The 27,993-nt window shown below is 44.8% G+C and overlaps 1 protein-coding gene across 2 annotated transcripts in view; it reads left to right on the top strand.

Moving 5' to 3' along the window:
* The window catches only part of lrch4 (leucine-rich repeats and calponin homology (CH) domain containing 4), a 51,979-nt gene that overhangs the window by 10,000 nt on the left and 13,986 nt on the right, over nt 1–27,993 (top strand). For both annotated transcript variants that reach the window (XM_014206464.3, XM_014206463.3), the window contains exons 2-5: nt 21,598–21,742; nt 21,837–21,966; nt 23,736–23,841; nt 26,921–27,167. In XM_014206464.3, coding sequence (XP_014061939.2) covers nt 21,598–21,742; nt 21,837–21,966; nt 23,736–23,841; nt 26,921–27,167 — 628 coding nt within the window. The remainder of the gene's footprint in view (nt 1–21,597; nt 21,743–21,836; nt 21,967–23,735; nt 23,842–26,920; nt 27,168–27,993) is intronic.

Below are 27,993 nucleotides of genomic sequence, written 5' to 3'. Positions count from 1 at the left end.
TCTCTCTCTGCGCCCTGTTCTCTCTCTCTGAGCCCTGTTCTCTCTCTCTCTCTCTCTGAGCCCTGTTCTCTCTATAAGGGTTAGGGTTAGTAAATCCTGTTAGTCGGCTCTCTCTCACAGCACAGCAGATGGTGAGGGGAATCCCTTTCACTCCCCGGGGGAATTAAGGAAAGATGAAGATACTTGGGTTCAATGTCCTCCAGCCCCATAGACACAGAACTACCAGGGGTGTATTCAGTCAGTGACGTGAAGCCTTGGCAACGTTACGCATAGGAATGGAATGAATAGAACAGACATCATTCCTTATTCTACCTGAAAATCCATATCTGTTTTAAATCTACACCATTCCTATCTACACATTCTGCAACGGTCGTCCTGAACAGGCCTCTGAACTGTTGCGCTTTTCAATGACCTCATCACTGTGTGTTTCGATGTATCTCTGTGGCGTTGCCAGGTTTGAAAGGTCCTCACCTCCCTCCCTCCCGGTGTCATAGATACTGCTGCAGTGCCCTGGGCTCCGCTGAGTAATTCTTAGAATAAAAGGTTGTTGTCTGGCAAACCGAACAAGTTCAACCCCAAACAGCTTTTTGACCGTTTTTTTTTTTAAATATTTTTTTTCAGTAAGTAGTCATTGCATGTCTGTACACCCTGTAGGTTTCTAGAGTGGTAGTCATCTAGCTCAGTCAGTTACTCACACTGACTATATCTAGGCTTTTCTAGGCCACTCTAACCTAGGATCCATCAAATAGCACCCTATTCCCTACCGTACTCACTCTGTTTAGCACATGTGAACACTTAAAGAGATGGGTGGGGCTAAAGCTTAAGAGGGTGTGAACAATGCTGAATGGGCGTAGACAAAGAAGAGCTCTCCAGCAGGTGTACCAAAACATTCAAGGGCCATTTTCTCAAAAGTGGGGTTACAAGTTTATCAACTTTCAAAGCTGAATTACTTTGTCATTGTTCCTCAACTGTAGTGTATGATATACCATTTTGTAGCTCTGAGTCTACTTAACCAATGTAATAAATAAATGCTGTCCTAGTCTTGTTGACCAGTGTATGTTTTACAGTAGGCTGTGTAACCTTCAGGCCAAAATGACCTGTTCTAGTTCACTACAGCCCATCTGCTGAACAAGTACCCAGTCACCCTGGAGTCTCCCGCTGTGGTGCACAAAGCACATTCTGTCAACTTGGGTAATAACCTAGCTACTGTTGCATTACCCTAGGACAGTTTCTCTTGGGGATGGGCCTGTAAGCCAACCGTTTAGGTAATGGCCCTATCTAAAAGCCCTGTGTTTGTCTGTCAGTGCACTAATGTTGTAAGTAGTGTGTGTGTGTGTGTGTGTGTGTGTGTGTAAATAATAATTGAATGGACTTGTGTGGAGCGGTATAGTCTCTCCTGTTCTACTCTGATCTGTTCTGAATAATGAAAGCAGGCACCGGCTATATGTGTGTGTCTGTGTGGCTCTGCCATCTTATGTAACTGAAAGCCATAAGCTTCCTGGGGTGTTGACTTTGGTGTATCCAGATGGTTTATTCACTGGGGCTCTGTGCCACATGAGACCGCAGGGCCGGCTGCATTTAGAGGGAGTGTGTGTGTGTACGGAGAACCAGACCCCACCAGCAGCCCTACAGACAGCATACCATAGTTTAGTTCAGTCAGACAGGACATTGAGTATTACAGAGCTTCCACAGGGAGGATAATGAATTCACTTTCTGTTCATCAAACCAACACTACACTACACACGCCATCGATCTTCATGTAACCCTTTTACAACTCTCAATAACCCAGATTTGAATGTAAATGAAATCGTCTAGCAACAACTGTGGGTGAGGTGAGGGAGTGTATTAGTGATACAGCTGTTTTCCCATTGGAACCAAAGCAACAGCTCATTTCTGCCAGAGACTAGGGGATACAACAGTTGTTGACAATGACGTCAAATCGTACCCCCCCTCCACTTGTTCTCTCTCCTGCTGCTACCGCTTAACCAGTTCTGACACCCGGCACGCTAGCCAACGGTCGTCATGGTGATTGGAGGGGTGTTCACACTTTCCATGTCTCCGTTCCGTCTGTATGTCACATTCCTCTGCTGTTTCCGTCCGTCCGTCCGTGGTGGTTTGATTATTTCACTTGCACGTTGTGATATTTCGTACTGTTTCCTGTTTGGCCAAACTCAGATGATTGTGCATGCAGCTAGTCTGTTGGATCAATATGTTATTTGAGTGAGTTCGCTGTCCTCGTCTGGTCTGATAGCAGATCAATGTGTGCTCTAGCCAACTCCTCTGTTTTCATGCACAGATGTGTGTCATGACAACGATTGACAGTTGTCTGAAGCAGTTGACTTTAAATTTAAAAAAATAAATAATAATAATTGTGTTCAAAACTACACAGTACACAATTGATATTACACATTCTGTCATAACAATACAAACAAAATAGACTTTTTTTTGTACAAACAAAATAACTATGTATATAGGCTACTGTCAGGAGGTCATAGTTATGAGTACACAAAATCAATCATACAGGAAGTAGCGGTTTACACTACAATAACTTTACACAATACAGTAATGATATTGTCAGAAAATAAAGTATCGTTGTTCACATTAGTTAGTATAATGTAGATGCGTCCCATGCTTCACCTGTGGAAGCCCACCCACGGCTACTGATCGCTCCATACGAATAATATCCTGAAAATATGCTAATCGTGTTTTTAAGGTGAGATGATTGTAGGGGTAATTAAAGCACTGGGGATGACTTATTCTGTACAGCCTGCTGCTGCTGGTGAGGTGATCCCATAGACATGTATATGGATAGAGATCTCATCTTTATCTGAGCCATTCTGGCGTCTGACCACAGCGCCATCAAGGCTATCCCCAATTTTAAAGTAATCATTTTTCTTCATCTTTTGTGTTTTGGAAAAAGTGTAAACTTTAATATATTCTCCATTGCTGATGTAACCAGGCCTACTTCCCCCTTTATCTTTTTAGAAATTTTGTATTTTTTTTTGTTTAATTTTTTGCATGCTTCTCACTGCCCTGGGTTACTTTGCATTTACATTTTAGTCATTTAGCAGACGCTCTTATGCAGAGCGACTTACAGTAGTGAATGCATACATTTCATACAATTTCATACATTTTTTTTTTTTGTGCTGGCCCCCCGTGGGAATCGAACCCACAACCCTGGCGTTGCAAACACCATGCTCTACCAACTGAGCTACAGGGAAGGCTTTGGATACAAAACGCTGAGACACAGGTGAAGGGACTGGAGGAGAGTGGGAAGGAGGGGAGGAAGAGAGACTAAGGCCCTGGCCTCTGGAATGTTTGGATGGCCATATGCCACATGTTGACCCCTGCTGCTGTGCTGACGTTCCAATGACTCCAATTTGACTTGGATTAGGCCTAGGGACGACCTCCCCCCCCCCCCCCCCCCCCCCTGCCACTTTCAGTGCACACGTCTCTACACAACATGCAGTATAGGCTACATGCGAACACACAGGTAGAGAGAGTCTCTCACTGCTGCAGCTCCTGTGGTGTTAGATTGTAATTTTAAGCTACAATCTAAATGGTGTTTTTCCTCTCACCTGCAGGGCTGGTATCTGGACCCTGTTTACACATGTCTGTGCATAAACACACTGTGTGTCTGTACGTAACTCTCTCTTCGTGCTGTCTCTCTAGCCGCTGTAACTGTGTTGCTACATCCTGTTTGGTAGTTCCGCCGCATCAGTGGTTGGCAGGTTTCTGAGGGCTGATATTGCCATTGGCAACGTTTTGACACATAAGGTAAACACCAGATCAGATGACAGGCCTCCTAAAATGAGGAAGCTAGTCTGGATGGAATCATTGTTGCTTTGTGTAACATTAGTTCAGACGAAAGCCCTTACTGTACTTACGTTATTAGGGATCAGTACAATAGAGAGAGAAAGCCATAGGCCTATTTTTGTTTTCACACACCAGCCTACAAAGGCTCTTTTTGTTTTGCAGAATTGCAGTCACACATTCATTATGAGTATTGGGAATAACATTCATTATGAGTATTGGGAATAACACAAATGGGAATTGGCCTACTATGCATGGGTAATTTGTGCACACGTTTTGTCCTGGCCACAAAGAAGTACCCTGAATCCCGTAGAAGTAGGCTGGAAGCAGCTGTCGTAGCTACACTCGTCTCCTTGTACTTTTCAAGTGTTTCTGGCAGTCGTAAGACTGGACTTGAGCAACGGCACGTTGAGTCCCGGCCCTGAAGGATTCAAGCCTGTCGTGATTGAACTGTGTTTTTAGTTGAGTCTCTCTTTCTCACACCATCTCTGTTCAGGTTTTTTTCTGATGTATATATTTTTGGGGGGCTGCTCTTTCACTCCCTTTGTCCATGTCTTCACTCTGGCATTATCTCCCCTCTGTTATTCACTTCATCCCTCCCTCTCTCTCTCTCTCTCTCTCCCCCATGATGATTCAGTACCTGATATGTGTGGGCGTAAGTAATTATCTCTCTGAAACACACAGAGGCCCCGGTTCCCTCTTGCCTTGGATTTCAGTGTGGTGTTGAGGGGTGAGCGGAGTGCGTGAAGTTTCTTGGCTGTGGGATCCGGAATAAATCACATCTGCCGTATTTGGACTTGGACACTGTTTCTCTTTTATCATGGACACGGACAGAGAAACAGTCACACTCTCACACACACAGCTTCTCACCCACACCTACTTCAATCTGACGCGGATGTGCATGCAAAGACAGAGAAACAGTCACACTCTCACACACACAGCTTCTCACCCACACCTACTTCAATCTGACGCGGATGTGCATGCAAAGACAGAGAAACAGTCACACTCTCACACACACAGCTTCTCACCCACACCTACTTCAATCTGACGCGGATGTGCATGCAAAGACAGAGAAACAGTCACACTCTCACACACACAGCTTCTCACCCACACCTACTTCAATCTGACGCGGATGTGCATGCAAAGACAGAGAAACAGTCACACTCTCACACACACACAGCTTCTCACCCACACCTACTTCAATCTGACGCGGATGTGCATGCAAAGACAGAGAAACAGTCACACTCTCACACACACAGCTTCTCACCCACACCTACTTCAATCTGACGCGGATGTGCATGCAAAGACAGAGAAACAGTCACACTCTCACACACACAGCTTCTCACCCACACCTACTTCAATCTGACGCGGATGTGCATGCAAAGACAGAGAAACAGTCACACTCTCACACACACAGCTTCTCACCCACACCTACTTCAATCTGACGCGGATGTGCATGCAAAGACAGAGAAACAGTCACACTCTCACACACACAGCTTCTCACCCACACCTACTTCAATCTGACGCGGATGTGCATGCAAAGACAGAGAAACAGTCACACTCTCACACACACAGCTTCTCACCCACACCTACTTCAATCTGACGCGGATGTGCATGCAAAGACAGAGAAACAGTCACACTCTCACACACACAGCTTCTCACCCACACCTACTTCAATCTGACGCGGATGTGCATGCAAAGACAGAGAAACAGTCACACTCTCACACACACAGCTTCTCACCCACACCTACTTCAATCTGACGCGGATGTGCATGCAAAGACAGAGAAACAGTCACACTCTCACACACACAGCTTCTCACCCACACCTACTTCAATCTGACGCGGATGTGCATGCAAAGACAGAGAAACAGTCACACTCTCACACACACAGCTTCTCACCCACACCTACTTCAATCTGACGCGGATGTGCATGCAAAGACAGAGAAACAGTCACACTCTCACACACACAGCTTCTCACCCACACCTACTTCAATCTGACGCGGATGTGCATGCAAAGACAGAGAAACAGTCACACTCTCACACACACAGCTTCTCACCCACACCTACTTCAATCTGACGCGGATGTGCATGCAAAGACAGAGAAACAGTCACACTCTCACACACACAGCTTCTCACCCACACCTACTTCAATCTGACGCGGATGTGCATGCAAAGACAGAGAAACAGTCACACTCTCACACACACAGCTTCTCACCCACACCTACTTCAATCTGACGCGGATGTGCATGCAAAGACAGAGAAACAGTCACACTCTCACACACACAGCTTCTCACCCACACCTACTTCAATCTGACGCGGATGTGCATGCAAAGACAGAGAAACAGTCACACTCTCACACACACAGCTTCTCACCCACACCTACTTCAATCTGACGCGGATGTGCATGCAAAGACAGAGAAACAGTCACACTCTCACACACACAGCTTCTCACCCACACCTACTTCAATCTGACGCGGATGTGCATGCAAAGACAGAGAAACAGTCACACTCTCACACACACAGCTTCTCACCCACACCTACTTCAATCTGACGCGGATGTGCATGCAAAGACAGAGAAACAGTCACACTCTCACACACACAGCTTCTCACCCACACCTACTTCAATCTGACGCGGATGTGCATGCAAAGACAGAGAAACAGTCACACTCTCACACACACAGCTTCTCACCCACACCTACTTCAATCTGACGCGGATGTGCATGCAAAGACAGAGAAACAGTCACACTCTCACACACACAGCTTCTCACCCACACCTACTTCAATCTGACGCGGATGTGCATGCAAAGACAGAGAAACAGTCACACTCTCACACACACAGCTTCTCACCCACACCTACTTCAATCTGACGCGGATGTGCATGCAAAGACAGAGAAACAGTCACACTCTCACACACACAGCTTCTCACCCACACCTACTTCAATCTGACGCGGATGTGCATGCAAAGACAGAGAAACAGTCACACTCTCACACACACAGCTTCTCACCCACACCTACTTCAATCTGACGCGGATGTGCATGCAAAGACAGAGAAACAGTCACACTCTCACACACACAGCTTCTCACCCACACCTACTTCAATCTGACGCGGATGTGCATGCAAAGACAGAGAAACAGTCACACTCTCACACACACAGCTTCTCACCCACACCTACTTCAATCTGACGCGGATGTGCATGCAAAGACAGAGAAACAGTCACACTCTCACACACACAGCTTCTCACCCACACCTACTTCAATCTGACGCGGATGTGCATGCAAAGACAGAGAAACAGTCACACTCTCACACACACAGCTTCTCACCCACACCTACTTCAATCTGACGCGGATGTGCATGCAAAGACAGAGAAACAGTCACACTCTCACACACACAGCTTCTCACCCACACCTACTTCAATCTGACGCGGATGTGCATGCAAAGACAGAGAAACAGTCACACTCTCACACACACAGCTTCTCACCCACACCTACTTCAATCTGACGCGGATGTGCATGCAAAGACAGAGAAACAGTCACACTCTCACACACACAGCTTCTCACCCACACCTACTTCAATCTGACGCGGATGTGCATGCAAAGACAGAGAAACAGTCACTAGTTATCTTTTAGGTCGATTTGGTTTCGGTTATAAAAAATAAAAATAAATCACGGTTTTCGGTGGAGATTTTTTTTTCTTCATTTTAACCATTTAAATGCGTTATGTGTGTTGAATACTGTAACAACAATTAATACAAGTCCCATGTTGGTAGTAACTGTCCATTACTGCTGATCACTTATTAACCATCATTCACATTCATCTACTTTAATAAAACATTTCAGTTGTGTTTATTACATTTGTTTATTTGATGACTTTGTTATTTAATTCCAAGTCGTCTCATCTGTATAGAGCTGCTGTCTGACAAAATCCCTATTTTAGTAGTTCTTCAAAGTAAATAAGGCATACTACTATGACTGCTGAATACCAACTATCAATCACTTAGATCATGTATTTTCATGTAGAGATACCTGGTGAAGCAACTGCTCCGTATCCCTCTGGATCGTCCGTCTTCTATTTTCTCTCCGTGTTCTCCCCACACAGACCGGACAAGTAGGCGCACAATGGATTATGGTCATTGTAGTTAATTAACACATATTGTTGTGCCTTGAACTATATAGATTATTGGCCTGTTGGAAACAACTCCCTACTACATGGCACAGTTTGGGCTTGATCTGATTTGTCTCTAGAGAAACTACAACTCCCTACTACATGGCACAGTTTGGGCTTGATCTGATTTGTCTCTAGAGAAACTACAACTCCCTACTACATGGCACAGTTTGGGCTGGATCTCTTTTGTCTCTAGAGAAACTACAACTCCCTACTACATGGCACAGTTTGGGCTGGATCTGATTTGTCTCTAGAGAAACTACAACTCCCTACTACATGGCACAGTTTGGGCTTGATCTGTTTTGTCTCTAGAGAAACTACAACTCCCTACTACATGGCACAGTTTGGGCTTGATCTGTTTTGTCTCTAGAGAAACAACACAAAATATAATTGAACCGACGTTGGTCAATTAGTTTGAATCATTGAACACACACATTGTAAACATATATGGATGTCTGAACTTTTTGTTACTTAAAACCTGTTGAGGACAGACGTTCCGCTAGTGGGACCCCTCGCCAACAGCCAATGGAATAGCAGGGCGCAAAATACAACACAACAAAAATCTCATAATTCAAATTTCTCAAACAATCAACTATTTTACACCATTTTAAATAATCTTCTCGTTAATCCAACCACATTGTCCGATTTCAAAAAGGCTTTACGGCGAAAGCATAACATTATGTTAGGAAATCACCTAGACAAGAAAAACCACACAGCCATTTTCCAAGCAAGGAGAGGCATCACAAAAACCAGAAATACAGCTAAAATTAATCACTAACCTTTGACGGTCTCCATCAGATGACACTCCCAGGACTCAATGTTACACAATACATGTATGTTTTGTTCAATAAAGTTCATATTTATATCCAAAAACCCCATTTTTACATTGGCACGTGATGTTCAGAAAATGTATTGCCTCCAAAACTCCCGGTGAATGAGCACATCAATTTACAAAAATACTCATCATAAACGTTGATAAAATTTACAACAGTTATTGAAAGAATTATAGATACACTTCTCCTTAATGCAACCGCTGTGTCAGATTTCAAAATAGCTTTAAGGCGAAAGCACATTGTTCAATATTCTGAGTTAGAGGTCGACCGATTTAATCGGAAGGGCCGATTTTCAAGTTTTCATAACAATCGGAAATCGGTATTTTTGGACGCCGATTTTGGCAATTTTTTAAAGTGTGTGTGTGTGTGTATGTATACACTGCTCAAAAAAATAAAGGGAACACTTAAACAACACAATGTAACTCCAAGTCAATCACACTTCTGTGAAACCAAACTGTCCACAACATGCTGTTGTGCAAATGGAATAGACAACAGGTGGAAATTATAGGCAATTAGCAAGACACCCCCAATAAAGGAGTGGTTCTGCAGGTGGGGACCACAGACCACTTCTCAGTTCCTATGCTTCCTGGCTGATGTTTTGGTCACTTTTGAATGCTGGCGGTGCTTTCACTCTAGTGGTAGCATGAGACGGAGTCTACAACCCACACAAGTGGCTCAGGTAGTGCAGCTCATCCAGGATGGCACATCAATGCGAGCTGTGGCAAGAAGGTTTGCTGTGTCTGTCAGCGTAGTGTCCAGAGCATGGAGGCGCTACCAGGAGACAGGCCCGTACATCAGGAGACGTGGAGGAGGCCGTAGGAAGGCAACAACCCAGCAGCAGGACCGCTACCTCCGCCTTTGTGCAAGGAGGAGCAGGAGAAGCACTGCCAGAGCCCTGCAAAATGACCTCCAGCAGGCCACAAATGTGCATGTGTCTGCTCAAACGGTCAGAAACAGACTCCATGAGGGTGGTATGAGGGCCCGACGTCCACAGGTGGGGGTTGTGCTTACAGCCCAACACCGTGCAGGACGTTTGGCATTTTCCAGAGAACACCAAGATTGGCAAATTCGCCACTGGTGCCCTGTGCTCTTCACAGATGAAAGCAGGTTAACACTGAGCACATGTGACGGAGTCTGGAGACGCCGTGGAGAACCTTCTGCTGCCTGTAACATCCTCCAGCATGACCGGTTTGGCGGTGGGTCAGTCATGGTGTGGGGTGGCATTTCTTTGGGGGGCCGCACAGCCCTCCATGTGCTCGCCAGAAGGTAGCCTGTCTGCCATTAGGTACCGAGATGAGATCCTCGGACCCCTTGTGAGACCATATGCTGGTGCGGTTGGCCCTGGGTTCCTCCTAATGCAAGACAATGCTAGACCTCATGTGGCTGGAGTGTGTCAGCAGTTCCTGCAAGAGGAAGGCATTGATGCTATGGACTGGCCCGCCCGTTCCCCAGACCTGAATCCAATTGAGCACATCTGGGACATCATGTCTCGCTCCATCCAACAACGCCACGTTGCACCACAGACTGTCCAGGAGTTGGCGGATGCTTTAGTCCAGGTCTGTGAGGAGATCCCTCAGGAGACCATCCGCCACCTCATCAGGAGCATGCCCAGGCGTTGTAGGGAGGTCATACAGGCACGTGGAGGCCACACACACTACTGAGCCTCATTTTGACTTGTTATAAGGACATTACATCAAAGTTGGATCAGCCTGTAGTGTGGTTTTCCACTTTAATTTTGAGTGTGACTCCAAATCCAGACCTCCATGGGTTGATAAATTGGATTTCCATTGATTATTTTTGTGCGATTTTGTTGTCAGCACATTCAACTATGTAAAGAAAAAAGTATTTAATAAGATGATTTCTTTCATTCAGATCTAGGATGTGTTATTTTAGTGTTCCCTTTATTTTTTTGAGCAGTATGTGTATGTATGTATGTATGTATGTGTGTATGTGTGTATGTGTATGTGTATGTGTATGTGTATATGTGTGTGTGTGTATATATATATGACCTTTTATTTAACTAGGCAAGTCAATTAAGAACCCATTCTTATTTTCAATGACAGCCTAGGAACGGTGGGTTAACTGCCTTGTTCAGGGGCAGAACGACAGATTTTTACCTTGTCAGCTCAGGGATTCAATCTTGCAACCTTACGGTTAACTAGTCCAACGCTCTAACCACCTGCTTTACATTGCACTCCACGAGGAGCCTGCCTGATACGCGAATGCAGTAAGAAGCCAAGGTAAGTTGCTAGCTAGCATTAAACTTATCTTATAAAAAGCAATCAATCAATCAGAATCACTAGTTAACTACACATGGTTGATGATATTACTAGTTTATCTAGCCTGTCCTGCGTTGCATATAATCGCTTAGGTACACGTTACTCCAACCATAAACATCAATGCCTTTCTTAAAATCAATACACAAGTATATATTTTTAAACCTGCATATTTAGTTAATATTGCCTGCTAACATGAATTTCTTTTAACTAGGGAAATTATGTCACTTCTCTTGCAAACAGAGTCAGGGTATATGCAGCAGTTTGGGCCGCCTGGCTCGTGGCGAACTGTGAAGACTATTTCTTCCTAACAAAGACCGTAATTAATTTGCCAGAATTGTACATAATTATGTCATAACATTGAAGGTTGTACAATGTAACAGCAATATTTAGACTTAGAGATGCCACCCGTTAGATAAAATACGGAACGGTTCCGTATTTCACTGAAGGAATAAACGTTTTGTTTTCGAAATGATAGTTTCCGGATTCGACCAGATTAATGACCAAAGGCTCGTATTTCTGTGTGTTATTATGTTTTGATAGAGCAGTCTGACTGAGCGATGGTAGGCAGCAGCAGGCTCGTAAGCTTTCATTCGAACAGCACTTTCGTGTGTTTGCCAGCAGCTCTTCGCTGTGCTTCAAGCATTGAGCTGTTTATCACTTCAAGCCTATCAACTCCCGAGATTAGGCTGGTGTAACCGATGTAAAATGGCTAGCTAGTTAGCGGGGTGCGCGCTAATAGCGTTTCAATTGGTGACGTCACTCGCTCTGAGACTTGGAGTAGTTGTTCCCCTTGCTCTGCAAGGGCCGCGGCTTTTGTGGAGCGATGGGTAACGATGCTTCGAGGGTGGCTGTTGATGTGTTCCTAGTTTGAGCCCAGGTAGGGGCGAGGAGAGGGACGGAAGCTATACTGTTACACTGGCAATACTAAAGTGCCTATAAGAACATCCAATAGTCAAAGGTATATGAAATACAAATGGTATAGAAAGAAATAGTCCTATAATAACTAAAACCTAAAACTTCTTACCTGGGAATATTGAAGACTCATGTTAAAAGGAACCACTAGCTTTCATATGTTCTCATGTTCTGAGCAAGGAACTTAAATGTTTGCTTTTTTACATGGCACATATTGCACTTTTACTTTCTTCTCCAACACTTTGTTTTTGCATTATTTAAACCAAATTGAACATGTTTCATTATTTATTTGAGGCTAAATTGATTTTATTGACTTATTATATTAAGTTAAAATAAGTGTTCATTGAGTATTGTTGTAATTGTCATTATTACAAATACATTTAAAAGATCGGTCCTCCAATAATCAGTATCGGCGTTGAAAAATCATAATCGGTCGACCTCTAATATAAACAGGTGTGTGCCTTTCCAAATCATGTCCAATCAATTGAATTTACCACAGATGGACTCCAATCAAGTTGTAGAAACATCTCAAGGATGATCAATGGAAACAGGATGCACCTGAGCTTAATTTCGACTCCCATAACAAAAGGTCGGAATACTTATGTAAATGTATAAATTAGCAAAAAGTTCTAAACCTGTTTTTGCTTTGTCATTATAGGGTATTGTGTGTGTGTGTGTGTGTGTGTGTTGAGCGAAAAAAAGATTATTTTTTTTAAATACAGTTTAGGATAAGGCTGTAGCGTAACAAAATGTGAAGGGGTCTGAATACTTTCCCAATTCACTGTGTGGTATACCTCCCAAGCCTAATTGTCACATGAATGAAGAATAGTCATGTTCCTTCTACTCATGTGCTGGCCTGCATCCTTTTCCATTATCCAGTCATTTCAAGCCAATACTGTTCACATTTTGAACATGAGGTTATTTTGGGCAGTAACTTGACTGGCTACGTAACTCCCTCATCTCTCTCTCTCTCTCTCTCTCTCTCTCTCTCTGACTTGTAGTCAGTGGTATAATATGCGACTGGGTCTGGTCTTTGTGTGGTGAGGTGACACAGACAAGGCCCCCCTCTTACCTCATGTATTCGGTGTTCATCATATCAGTACCAAGGCTGATATTCATAAAGGTCTGCTCCTTTTTCTTAGTGCCCACGTTTTGACGGCTAGGGGTCAGGAGGTCAACGCCTCTGAGACATGAGTGATTTCAGTCCCCTTCTTTAGTTTTTTTTTTGCTACACCCGTCCACCTATAATTAGTTTTTCTAATTATAAACCCATCGTCAACTAATAGTTTAGAATAACAGTTAGACTTGGACTGTTGTTTAACAAGGATGTGTAATTGAATTAGCATTGTGGATGGTCTAGACATGTGCTGCTGTGTGAATGTTTTGTTTCAGAGCGAGCGATAAGGTTTTGAGCCAACGTAGCTCATTTGTCAGGTTGATTTCCTCCCCAGTCTGTTAGGGGGTTTGAGGGCCAGTCATATGTGACCTTGGTGTTGAGTCATCACAAGATCCGCTCCATCACCATGGTTACGCAGTATGGGGTCATGCAAGGTCAAGCGGAGCTTTTTAAAGTGCCTATAGATTAGTCTGGTTACATGCTAGCCTTGTGTGTGTGTGTGTGTTTCTTAAAAACCCCAAAGGGCCCAAGGCTGGGTTTCTACTAAGCTAACATGGAATTGTTTTAAGAAGGTCATTCCAAGGATCATTTGATTTAAGAATTTTAGGATCTCTAAGCATCTAAAAAAAAAGAAAGATGTATACAAAAACTATTTGATGAAACATAGAATTTGGCCTTACTGCTATTAGCCCATAAAAACACATGCATTATATATTCATTAATGGAACAACAGATTGTAAAACATTTTAATAAAAAGGAAGTTTGTTTTTACACTTCTGTTCTATAACTGAAAAATATAAGAAAGTTCAGGATGTATACGGTACATTCAGAAACTATTCAGACCCCTTTATTTTTTTCCACGTTTTGTTACAGCCTTATTTTAAAATTGATTTAAATAAACAGAAATCCGCTGCACCGCTATTTTCAGGTTTCTCCAGAGACGTAGAAGTCCGGGCTCTGACTGGGCCACTCAAGGATATTCAGAGACTTGTCCCGAAGCCACTCCTGCCTTGTCTTGGCTGTGTGCTTAGGGTCGTTATCCTGTTGGAAGGTGAGCCTTCGCCCCAGTCTGAGGTCCTGAGTGCTCTGGAGCAGGTTTTCATTAAGGACCTCTCTGTACTTTGCTCCGTTCATCTTTCCCTCGATCCTGAATAGTCTCCCAGTCCCTGCCGCTGAAAAACATCCCCACAGCATGATGCTTCCACCACCATGCTTTACCATAGGGATGGTGCCAGGTTTCTTCTAGATGTGACGCTTGGCATTCAGGCCAAAAAGTTCAATCTTGGTTTCATCAGACCAGAGAATCTTGTTTCTCATGGTCTGAGAGTCTTTTAGCTGCCTTTTGGCAAACTCCAAGCGGGCTTTCATGTGCCTTTTTTAACTGCGTTGCTTTGGTCTGGCCGCTCTACCATAAAGGCCTGATTGGAGGAGTGCTGTAGAGATGGTCGTCTTTCTGGAAGGTTCTCCCATCTCTACAGAAGAACTCTGGAGCTTTGTCAGAGTGACCATTGGGTTCTTGGTCACCTCCCTGACCAAGGCCTTTCCTCCCCATTTGGCCAGGCGGCCAGCTCTAGGAGAATCTTAGTTTGGAACCACTTCTTCCATTTAAGAAAGAGGGAGGCCACTGTGTTCTTGGACCTTTAATGCTGCAGAAATGTTTTGGTACCCTTCCCCAGATCTGTGCGTTGACACAATCATGTCTCGCGCTATGGACAATTCCTTCAGCCTCATGGCTTGGTTTTTGCTCTGCCATGCACTGTCAACTGTGGGACCTTTATATAGACAGGTGTGTGCCTTTCCAAATCATGTCCAATCAATTGAATTTACCACAGGTGGACTCCAAGTTGAATAAACATCTCAAGGATGATAAATGGAAACAAGATGCACCTGAGCTCAATTTCGAGTCTCATAGCAAAGAGTCTGAATACTTATGTAAATGTATATTTTTTTTATACAATTTTGTTCATCCTAGAGGAAAACAACCATCAAGTACATGTTTGTGAAAGCATTTCACAGTAAGGTGTACAGCTGTTGTATTTGACACACGTGACGATATGTGTAACCACAACTGTTGGGACAGAAGTTGCCTGAAGTCTGTACTGCCGATCTGCCAAGTCCTCTAGCTTGAACAGACAGATTTTGACTGGTCGTGTTGGCGAGTAGCCACTCTGATTTAAACTCAATAATTGAAATCTCTGGTCTCCACGGAACCCTGTTAGTTGGCCGCCGCCTCTCTCTCTCTCGAGCTCTGTTCTGCTCTGGAATGCCAGCCGGATGCAGGACATTTCAATACCCGCTGTCAGCACAGCCAGCTCCCATTCCTCAAAAAAACGAAGCTTTTCCCATGTGTACGATCGTTAGATAGCGGCTGTGTCAGTTGTTCGTTATCGCACTTGGGCCGGGGAAAGGCCTTAAACCGCCCTGCCACATCTCAGCTACAGATGGGAGGCCTCAGTTTCGAGTGGGACTTGGACAAGAGAGAGGTGTGTGTGTGTGTGTGTGGGGGGGGGGGGGGTGTATAGGGGTTGCGAGTGAGTTTGTTCCGAAACACTTCCTTGCCAAATCAAACAGCAGGACAAAAGCTCTGGAGTGAGAGCGGAGTGTCGGTCGGTCCGGCCGGGAATAGGACTTGGAGGGGGGAGTGGATTGAGTACGGGGGGAGGGGAATAGAGGACGGGGGTAGAAGATGGGAGGAGGGGTTTCTTCAGGGGAGAGTGCAGGGACTCTGAGCACACAGGATCAACACTCCATTCACCCCTCCATTGTTCACCCAGCCCCACTCTAGCAGTAAGACAATGGAGACAGAAAGGGAGAGCTCTTAGCATAACGACTTGTATATACAGTACCAGTTAAAAGTTTGGACACACCTTCAAGGGTTTTCTTTATTTTCACTATTTTCTACATTGTAGAAAGACAAACTATGAAGTAACACATATGGAATGATGTAGTAACTAGAAAAGTGTTAAACAAATCAAAATAGTTTTTTAGGTTCTTCAAAGTAGCCACCCTTTGCCTTGACACTTTTGCACACTCTTGGCATTCTCTCAACCAGCTTCACCTGGAATGATTTTCCAACAGTCTTGAAGAAGTTATCATATGCTGAGCACTTTTGGCAGCTTTTCCTTCACTCTGCGGTCCAACTCATCCCAAACCATCTCAATTTGGTTGAGGTCGGGGGATTGTGAAGGCCAGGTCATCTGCTGCAGCACTCAATCACTCTCCTTCTTGGTCAAATAGCCCTTACACAGCCTGGAGGTGTTGTGTCATTGTCCTGTTGAAAAACAAATGATAGTTCCACTAAGTGCAAACCAAATGGCGTTGCGTATTGATGCCAAATGCTGTGGTAGCCATGCTGGTTAAGTTTGCCTTGAATTCTGAATGAACTGTGGACTGTGTCACCAGAAAAGCACCCCCACACATTACACTTCCTCCATGCTTCACAGTGGGAACCACACATGTCGAGATCATCCATTGACCTACTCTGTGTCTCAAAAAGACACAGCGGTTGGAACCAAATATCTCAAATTTGGACTCATCAGACCAACGGACAGATTTCCACCAGTCTAATGTCCATTGCTTGTGTTTCTTGGCCCAAGCAATTCTCTTCATCTTATTGGTGTCCTTTAGTAGTGGTTTCTTTGCAGCAATTCGGCCATGAAGGTTTGATTCACGCAGTCTCCTCTGAACAGTTGATGTTGAGATGTGTCTGTTACTTGAACTCTGAATTATTTATTTGGCCTGCAATCTGAGGCTGGTAACTCTAATGAACTTATCCTCTGCAGCAGAGGTAACTCTTGGTCTTCCAGTGGCGGTCCTCATGAGAGCCAGTTTCATCATAGTGCTTGATGGCTTTTGCGACTGCACATGAAGAAACCTTCTTGAAATTTTCCGATTAACCTGTTGAGGACAGACGTTCCGCTAGCGGAACCCCGTTCCGCCTGCGGAACCCCTAGCCAACAGCCAATGGCATCACACGGCGCGAAATACAAAACCAACTAAAATACCACAATTCAATGTTCTTAAACAATCAACTATTTTACACCATTTTAAAGATAAGACTCTCGTTAATCTAACTACATTGTCCGATTTCACAAAGGCTTTACAGCGAAGCAAAACATTCGATTATGTCAGGAGAGTACATAGACACAAATAATCACACAGCCATTTTCCAAGCAAGCATATATGTCACCAAAACCACAGCTAAATGCAGCACTAACCTTTGATGATCTTCATCAGATGACACTCCTCCTAGGACATTATGTTATACAATACATGCATGTTTTGTTCAATCAAGTTCATATTAATATCAAAAACCAGCTTTTACATTAGCATGTGATGTTCAGAACTAGCATACCCACCGAAAACTTCCGGTGAATTTACTAAATTACTCATGATAAACGTTCACAAAATACATAACAATTATTTTAAGAATTATAGAATTATAGATACAGAACTCCTTTATGCAATCGCGGTGTCAGATTTTAAAATAGCTTTTCGGCGAAAAGCACATTTTGCAATATTCTGAGTACATAGCTCGGCCATCACGGCTAGCTATTTTGACACCCACCAAGTTTGGGACAACCTAAACTCAGAATTACTATTAGAAAAATTGGATTACCTTTGCTGTTCTTCGTCAGAATGCACTCCCAGGACTTCTACTTCAACACCCAATGTTGTTTTGGTTCCAAATAATCCATAGTTATATTCAAATAGCTCCGTTTTGTTCGTGCGTTCAGGTCACTATCCGAAGGGTGACGCGCGAGCACATTTCATGACAAAAAAATTCAAAATATTCCATTACCGTACTTCGAAGCATGTCAAACGCTGTTTAAAATAAATTTTTATGCTATTTTTCTCGTAAAATAGCGATAATATTCCAACCGGGCAACGTTGTATTCATTCAAAGGCTGAAAGAAAAAAAATGGAGAATTCTCGTGAAGGCGCATCTCCAGTGTCACTGTCCCCAGGCTGACCACTTACAAATTCTCCTGCTGTTCTTCGCCCAGAGACAGCAGACACCCCATTCCACTTTCTGGCGGCTTTAGAGAGCCAATGGAAGCCTTAGAAAATGTCACGTTACAGCACAGATGCTGTATTTTTGATAGAGATGCAACATAAGGACAACAAATTGTCAGACAGGGCACTTCCTGTATGGAATCTTCTCAGGTTTTGGCCTGCCATATGAGTTCTGTTATACTCACAGACACCATTCAAACAGTTTTAGAAACTTCAGAGTGTTTTATATCCACATCTACTAATTATATGCATATTCTACTTTCTGGGCAGGAGTAGTAACCAGATTAAATCGGGTACGTTTTATATCCGGACGTGAAAATACTGCTACCTATCCCAAAGAAGTTAACTGACCTTCATGCCTTAAAGTAATGATGGAATGTCGTTTCTCTTTGCTTATTTGAGCTGTTCATGCCATAATATGGACTTAGCCCTATTTGGTAAAAGACCATCTACTGTATTCCACCCCTATCTTGTCACAACACAACTGACTGGCTCAAACACATTAAGAAGGAAATAAAATCCACAAATTAACTTTTTTTTTTTTTTTTTTTTAGAAGGCACACCTGTTAATTGAAATGCATTCCAGGTGACTACCTCATGAAGCAGCTTGAGAGAATGCCAAGAGTGTGCAAAGCTTTCATTAAGGCAAAGGTTGGCTACTTTGAAGAATCTCACATATAACATATTTTGATTTAACACTTTTTTTGTGTGTGTTGGTTACTACATGATTCCATGTGTTATTTCATAGTTTTGATGTCTTTGCTATTATTCTACAATGTAGAAAATAGTAAAAATAAAGAAAAACCCTGGAATGAGTAGGTGTGTCAACTTTTGACTGTTAACGTTGCTGTATTTACACTACCGTTCAAAAGTTTGGGGTCACTTAGAAATGTCCTTGTTTTCGAAAGAAAAGCACTTTTTTTTTTGTCCATTAAAATAACATGAAATCGATCAGAAATACAGTGTAGACATTGTTAATGTTGTAAATGACTATTGTAGCTGGAAACAGCAGATTTTTTAATGGAATATCTACGTAGGCGTACAGAAGCCCATTATCAGCAACCATCACTCCTGTGTTCCAATGGCACGTTGTGTTAGCTAATCCAAGTTTACCATCAAGCATTGCAAAGAAAAAGCCATATCTCAGACTTGCCAATAAAATGAAAAGATTAAGATTGGCAAAAGAACACAGACATTGGACAGAGGAACTTTGCCTAGAAGGCCAGCATCCCGGAGTCACCTCTTCACTGTTGACGTTGAGACTGGTGTTTTGCGGGTACAACTTAATGAAGCTGCCAGTTGAGGACTTGTGAGGCGTCTGTTTCTCAAACTAGACACTCTCTAATGTACTTGTCCTCTTGCTCAGTTGTGCACCGGGGCCTCCCACTCCTCTTTCTATTCTGGTTAGAGCCAGTTTGCGCTGTTCTGTGAAGGGAGTAGTACACAACGTTGTACGAAATCTTAAATTTCTTGGCAATTTCTCAAAGGCCTTTGTTTCTGGCCATTTAGATCCTGTAATCGAACCCACAAATGCTGATGCTCCAGATACTCAACTAGTCTAAAGAAGGCCAGTTGTATTGCTTCTTTAATCAGAACAACAGTTTTCAGCTGTGCTAACATAATTCCAAAAGGGTTTTCTAATGATCAATTAGCCTTTTTAAAATGATGAACTTGGATTAGCTAACACAACTTGCCATTGGAACACAGGAGTGATGGTTGCTGATAATGGGCCTCTGTACGCCTATGTCGACATTCCATTAAAAATCAGCCGTTTCCAGCTACAATAGTCATTTAAAACAAGGACATTTTTTTTTAAGCGACCCCAAACTTTTGAACGGTAGTGTGTGTGTGTGTGTGTGTGTGTGTGTGTATAGGCAGGATATACTCCTAATAGCCATTGTAAGGTCTCACACTCACTTGCATAGCTATTGTATGGACATGTACGCTCATTCCTGCTTACTGTATACACACAGTGTACTACACATACTCATATAGGCTACCCCTAGTGCCATCAGCTACTGGGTGAATCACAAGACACACACACAATCAGGATTCCGCTGGAATGTTGGCGTCCATTTTTAGTGGCGCATGTGAAAAAATGTTATTTTGGTGAGCGTAATGAAATCCCTTTTTATCAGTGGTGTAAAAATACTTGAAAGTACTACTTAAGTAGTTTTTGGGAGTATCTGTACTTTACCTCACAATTTATATTTTTGACAACTTTTACTTCACTACATTCCTAAAGAAAATGCATGTACTTTATACTCCATGCATTTTCCCTGACACTCAAAGGTACTCATTACATTTTGAATGCTTAGCAGGACAGGAAAATGGTCTAATTCACACATGTATCAAGAGAACATCCCAACTGTCTCTGATCTGGTGGACTCACTAAACACATGCTTCGTTTGTAAATTATGGAGTGTGCCCCTGACATTTACCTAGAACACGGTGCTGGTCTGGTTTGCTTAATTACATTTTTACTTTTGATACTGAAGTATATTTTAGAAATTACATTTACTTTTGATATTTAAGTATATTTAAAACCAAATACTTCTCTAATTTTACTAGGATTTTACTGGGAGACTGATGGTGCGAAAAGGAGACACAAATGCTGGAGAGAGGAAAAGGGAGAGGACTTGGATGTGAGAGTAGGATAGAGGGAGGGAGAATGTTGAGAGAGTTGACCGGGGCTTCCATCCATCCATCCATCCATCCATCCATCCATTCATCCATTCAGAAAGGTGCTGCAGCTGCGAAGCAGGCTATTCAGCCTATATTTGGAAAAGCCCAGATTGTGTCTGTGCTCTCAAATGGACACACGGCCTTGGTGGAGTCCTGTCTGCCAGGATCTGTCAGTGGAATCTCAGTTTGCATCTTTGAGCTCTTTTGTTCATGTTTGGCCAATGCTTTGGAAAGGGTGGGTTTTTCCCTACTCTGGTTCAGATGCGTTCATATTGCTGCGTTCATATTGCTGATGAAGAATCCAACATTTCAAACTATGACTATGACTGCTGGCGATGCCCAAGAACCGTGTGTGTGTTGCTGTGTGTGCTGGTCTGACGAGCCGTTCAATTAATTGATCCTTTGTCTCATGTCAGTATCATTGATGTGTGATTGGTCCTTTTCTGTTTCTCATGGCAATATTATTGACTGTGATTGGTTCTCTTCGTCTCTAATAACACTATCATTGATCGTGATTGATTATTTTTGTTTCTCATGGCAGTATTATTGACTGTGATTGGTTGCCGTTGTCGACTCTACCAGTGTTATTGACTGTGATTGGTTGCCGTTGTCGACTCTACCAGTGTTATTGACTGTGATTGGTTGCCGTTGTCGACTCTACCAGTGTTATTGACTGTGATTGGTTGCCGTTGTCGACTCTACCAGTGTTATTGACTGTGATTGGTTGCCGTTGTCGACTCTACCAGTGTTATTGACTGTGATTGGTCCTTCTCGTTTCAGACCTTTCTAAGAACCGTCTGTGCGAGCTGCCAGAGGAGCTGTGCCAGTTCATCTCCTTGGAGACGCTCAGCTTGTACAACAACTGTGTTCGCTCCCTCACCCCCAACCTCTGCCACCTACAGGCTCTCACCTACCTCAACCTCAGGTAACATCCCTTTTCCTTCACTCCTTCAGTTGCCTGCGCGTCCGTGTATTGCTATTCATAATTGTTCTGTGTGTGTGTGTCCCCGTCGTTGCAGCCGTAACCTCCTCTCCAGCCTGCCCCCCTCGATGTGTCAGCTCCCCCTCCTGAGAGTCCTGATCGTCAGCAACAACAAGCTGTCGGCCCTGCCCACCTCCATACATACCCTCACACACCTCCGACAGCTGGTACGTAGTAATACACACCCCCTGCCTCAGGTTACCCACTGACCCACTGCCTCAGGTTACCCACTGCCTCAGGTTACCCACTGCCTCAGGTTACCCCCTGACCCACTGCCTCAGGTTACCCACTGCCTCAGGTTACCCCCTGACCCACTGCCTCAGGTTACCCACTGCCTCAGGTTACCCACTGACCCCCTGCCTCAGGTTACCCCCTGACCCACTGCCTCAGGTTACCCACTGCCTCAGGTTACCCCCTGCCTCAGGTTACCCACTGACCCCCTGCCTCAGGTTACCCACTGACTCAGGTTACCCACTGACCCACTGCCTCAGGTTACCCACTGCCTCAGGTTACCCACTGACCCACTGCCTCAGGTTACCCACTTCTCCAGGTTACCCACTGACCCACTGCCTCAGGTTACCCACTGACCCACTGCCTCAGGTTACCCACTTCTCCAGGTTACCCACTGACCCACTGCCTCAGGTTACCCACTTCTCCAGGTTACCCACTGACCCACTGCCTCAGGTTACCCACTGACCCACTGCCTCAGGTTACCCACTTCTCCAGGTTACCCACTGACCCACTGCCTCAGGTTACCCACTGACCCACTTCTCCAGGTTACCCACTTCTCCAGGTTACCCACTGACCCACTGCCTCAGGTTACCCACTTCTCCAGGTTACCCACTGACCCACTGCCTCAGGTTACCCACTGACCCACTTCTCCAGGTTACCCACTTCTCCAGGTTACCCACTGACCCACTTCTCCAGGTTACCCACTTCTCCAGGTTACCCACTGACCCACTTCTCCAGGTTACCCACTTCTCCAGGTTACCCACTGACCCACTGCCTCAGGTTACCCACTGACCCACTGCCTCAGGTTACCCACTTCTCCAGGTTACCCACTGACCCACTTCTCCAGGTTACCCACTTCTCCAGGTTACCCACTTCTCCAGGTTACCCACTGACCCACTTCTCCAGGTTACCCACTTCTCCAGGTTACCCACTTCTCCAGGTTACCCACTGACCCACTTCTCCAGGTTACCCACTTCTCCAGGTTACCCACTTCTCCAGGTTACCCACTTCTCCAGGTTACCCACTTCCCCACTGCCTCAGGTTACCCACTTCTCCAGGTTACCCACTTCTCCAGGTTACCCACTTCCCCAGGTTACCCACTGCACAGGGCTGTCTGATCTCTGTTTTCTCTAGGTATCTGTCACTGTCTCTCTCTCTCTCTGCTCTAGTTATCTCTCTTGCAGTCTGTTACTCTGGTCATGTTTACTTTACGTTCTCTATCTGTTCCTCTCTTCTGTCTGTCCTGCCATCTATCTTTCCTCTCTTTACCCTCACTGGCTGGCTCACAGTCCTGTCTGTCTTCCTCTCTCTCGCTGTCCTGGCTGTCCATCTTTCTGCTCTCTACCCTCTCTGGCTGGCTCACAGTCCTGTCTCTCTCACTCTTCATCTTACAATTCCTGTCTGTCTTCCTGTCTTCCTCTCTCCCTCTGTCCTAGCTGTCTCTCGCTGTCCTGGCTGTCCATCTTTCCACTCTCTACCCTCACTGGCTGGCTCACAGTCCTGTCCGTCCGTCCCCCCCCCCCCCCCCCCACATTTCTAACGTACTGCATCTCCCCTCTGTCCTATCGCCCCTTTTCTCTCTCTTTACCTTCTCTCTCTCACGTTCTTTCTCTTGACCTTCTTTCTTGCATAGTCTTTGGGGTATAGCCAAGGCCTGGGTTGCTGTTAGTAACTTTTGATGAATTGGTTTTCCTCTGTCCTGTAGGATGTGAGTTGTAATGGCCTGCAGTGTTTGCCTGTGGAGCTAGGTCAGCTGGAGTGTCTGAGAGACCTCAACTTGAGGCGGAACCAGCTCACCACGCTGCCAGAGGGTGAGAGACACACACACACCTGACCTTTGACCCCTACTTTCAATTAATATACCAGTGGTATTCAAACTTTTTCCAGCAGGTCTGTGTTTTTCTCAAAAATGTCTCGCGATCCCACCCCAAATCGAATGACACAATCTTAAAGGGATAGTCCACCCCCCAGAAATAAAAAAATCATAACTCGTATCAATTTGGTGAGAAGCCGATCGTCTGTCAGTGGGTAAAATAACAATTCTCCCCGCTGTGATTTAACTTCTAAGTGGTCCGTCAGTGAAATCCTGAAGGAACGCGTCATAGCCACATGGTTCTCGTCACTGGAGAGGAGGGGTAATACACGATCACATTTCATAAAGCTTTTAAAACGGTTGCCTCCAGGCCAGATCACCACATCAGCCAATAGATGGTATGGCCGTACCTGTCTAGAACACATACATCTGTTTTTTTCTATCGTCATGACAAAATGTTTATTTAGGTTAGACGTGCTCAATCTAAACAGTGTACATAATTATTAAGTAATATCTCGCAATGCGCCCTGTGTGAGTGTGGGAAAGGGCTGTTGTTGTCATAGCAACGTACTCTGCATCGCTCTGGGCAAAGGTGAACTGAAAGTCGAACTCTGTGAGAGATTCCTAAATGGATAGGGCAGTTTGTTTAGGCGATTTTTATTTTATTTTTTTTTTAATTATTTTTTTTAATTATTTTTTTTACCGCTAACTAGCTACTTCACATGCTGATATTCACTTTGGTATTATTGTGTGTAGCTAGCTAGCCAGCTAGCCCAGAGGGAGAACATTGCATTGTGGGTTTTCTAGTTGATTTGAGCAGCAGAAGATCTCCACAACAGTTTTAGCGTGTCGCTACCGACCTTGTTCACAAAAAATGTCTTCACATATTAGTGTTTTAACATTTATTAAGCATAGGATTTAGTGGATTATCCCTTTACAATCTCTACATCAACAAATAACCTTCAATTCATTACACATTCATCTCTTGTCAAAATGAAAAGAAACCAATAATACATTTACTCTATAAAATGTCATTTTTCTAATTAAATTTATCAAAAACGTTAGATTATAATTTTGGGATAATATACAATCTTTTTATTTCTAAAACCAATTTGGCTGCAGTTTACCCTCGGCCACACTAGGGGTTGTTACCCGACTCTGTGTGTCAACGTGTCCCTGCCCTCTATAGCTTTATCCCTCTATACCACTAAGCTACTTTGGTACTTAATCTTGTTATTGACCCTAGCACTAGATCCTGGACCTGTCTGTAATGCCCCCATGAGACTGTCATCCGTTCTTCCCTATATAAAGTCTCATTTATACCGTACTACGCAATGCAGGAACCCAAAAGCAAAACAGTGATCTATTTACTTGTGGAATTGTGGGGCTGTACACATCTGCATATTATGGCTACCCAACCGTGCAAAATGGTGATTATGGTGCTGTTTTGTTTAGAGATGTGCAGTACCTAACGCAAGAACTACACATGATACACTACATGACCAAAATGTATGTGGACACCTGCTCGTCAAACATCTCATTCTAAAATCATGGGCATTAATATGGAGTTGGTCCCCCCCCTTTGCTGCTATAACAGCCTCCACTCTTCTGAACATTGCTGCTATAACAGCCTCCACTCTTCTGAACATTGCTGCTATAACAGCCTCCACTCTTCTGAACATTGCTGCAGTGACTTGCTTCCATTCAGTCACGAGTATTAGTAAGGTCGGGCACTGATGTTTGGCGATTTCGGCCTGGCTCGCGTTTTAATTCATCCCAAAGTCGTTAGATGGGGTTGAAGTCAGGGCTCTGTGCAGGCCAGTCAAGTTCTTCCAAACCGATCTCGCTTTGTGCACGGTGGCATTGTCATGCTGAAACAGGAAAGGGCCTTCTCCAAACTGTTGCCACAAAGTCTAGAATGTCATTGTATGCTGTAGCGCCATGGAAACCCATTTCATGAATCTCCCGACGAACAGTTCTCGTGCTGATGTTGCTTCCAGAGGCAGTTTGGAACCTCCGTACTGAATGTTGCAACCGAGGACAGACAATTTTTACGTGCTTCAGCACTCGGCGGTCCTGTTCTGTGAACTTGTGTGGCCTACCACTTCGCGGTTGAGCCGTTGTTGCTCCAAGACATTTCCACTTCACAATAACAGCACTTACAGTTGACCGGGGCAGCTCTAGCAGGGCAGAAATTTGACCAGCTGACTTGTTGGAAAGGTGGCATCCTGTGACGGTGCCACGTTGAAAGTCACTGAGCTCTTCAGTAAGGCCATTCTACTGCCAATGTTTGTCTATGGAGATTGCATGGCGATGTGCTCGATTTTTATACACCTGTCAGCAACGGGTGGGGCTGAAATAGCCGAATCCACTCATTTTAAAGGCGTGTCCACATACTTTTTTGTGTATAGTGTATAAATTAGGCTAAAGTCCAACTGTTTCTAACCCAGAGGTTGACACTCTACTAACCCTAATGTCTCTTCTCTGACCCTGTTGTCAAACAGACCAGACTACTTCAGAGATATAGGTCTAAGTACCATTGCCAGATCATTTTACCCTAAACAAAACCATACAGTACTTGTAAACAAACAGCAGTGAAATCCCCCAGCGAAACAAGCCAGCTGCTTGTGACCGTATGATCTGTACTTTACCAGTATAGCTCTGGCCTCATAGCACCCCTCCACACACTAATCCTGTCCTGAGCTCTTCTCCAGCTTCTCAAAACAATATAACATGGGTTACAACCACTGTAGCAACTCCATTTGAGTCAACACGGTTTGACAAAAGATCATTCAGGCCTTTATTTGAATTGAATAAAATCATAGTTTTTAAATAAAAGCCCCCCTCCCCCTCAAGGCTATTAAAACATTGAATTGATAGTGACAAAAGTACATTTTATTATTTCCCATGATAGTCATTTCCATAATGATTAGATATCATCTTGATACTAAACTTAAACCCACCACCCATCTCTCTCTCTCGCTCTCTCTCTCTCTCTCTGTCTCTCTGTCTCTCTGTCTCTCTGTCTCTCTGTCTCTCTGTCTCTCTGTCTCTCTGTCTCTCTCTCTACCGCTCAGAGTTGTCCGAGTTGCCCCTGGTCCGGTTAGACGTCTCCTGTAACCACATCTCCCACGTGCCCGTGTGCTACCGTCACCTGCACCAACTCCAGACCATAGTCTTGGACAACAACCCCCTGCAGCAACCGCCTGCCCAGATCTGCTCGAAGGGGAAGTACCACATCTTCAAGTTCCTCAACATTGTGGCCTGCAAGAGGAGCCAGGAGGAGCTGGAGAGAGCCCTGAGACCTACAGGCTTCACTAGCTGGTGAGAGAGGGAGGAGGGAGAGAGCCCTGAGACCTACAGGCTTCACTAGCTGGTGAGAGAGGAGAGGGGGAGGGAGAGAGTCCTGAGACCTACAGGCTTCACTAGCTGGTGAGCAAGGAGAGGGGGAGGGAGAGAGCCCTGAGACCTACAGGGTTCACTAGCTGGTGAGAGAGGGGAGGGAGAGGGAGAGAGCCCTGAGACCTACAGGGTTCACTAGCTGGTGAGAGAGGGGAGGGAGAGGGGGAGGGAGAGAGCCCTGAGACCTACAGGGTTCACTAGCTGGTGAGAGAGGGAGAGGGGGAGGGAGAGAGCCCTGAGACCTACAGGGTTCACTAGCTGGTGAGAGAGGGAGAGGGGGAGGGAGAGAGTCCTGAGACCTACAGGCTTCACTAGCTGGTGAGCAAGGAGAGGGGGAGGGAGAGAGTCCTGAGACCTACAGGGTTCACTAGCTGGTGAGAGAGGAGAGGGGGAGGGAGAGAGCCCTGAGACCTACAGGGTTCACTAGCTGGTGAGCAAGGAGAGGGGGAGGGAGAGAGTCCTGAGACCTACAGGGTTCACTAGCTGGTGAGAGAGGGGAGGGAGAGGGGGAGGGAGAGAGCCCTGAGACCTACAGGCTTCACTAGCTGGTGAGAGAGGAGAGGGGGAGGGAGAGAGTCCTGAGACCTACAGGCTTCACTAGCTGGTGAGCAAGGAGAGGGGGAGGGAGAGAGTCCTGAGACCTACAGGGTTCACTAGCTGGTGAGAGGGGAGGGGTAGGAGAGGGGGGAGGGAGAGAGTCCTGAGACCTACAGGCTTCACTAGCTGGTGAGCAAGGAGAGGGGGAGGG

Source organism: Salmo salar, chromosome 07 (genome assembly GCF_965601325.2).
Source record: "Salmo salar chromosome 07, fSalSal1, whole genome shotgun sequence".
Lineage (NCBI taxonomy): Eukaryota > Metazoa > Chordata > Actinopteri > Salmoniformes > Salmonidae > Salmo > Salmo salar.
The sequence above is the reverse complement of the archived record's forward strand: the minus strand, read 5'-3'. Positions and strand labels throughout refer to the sequence as shown.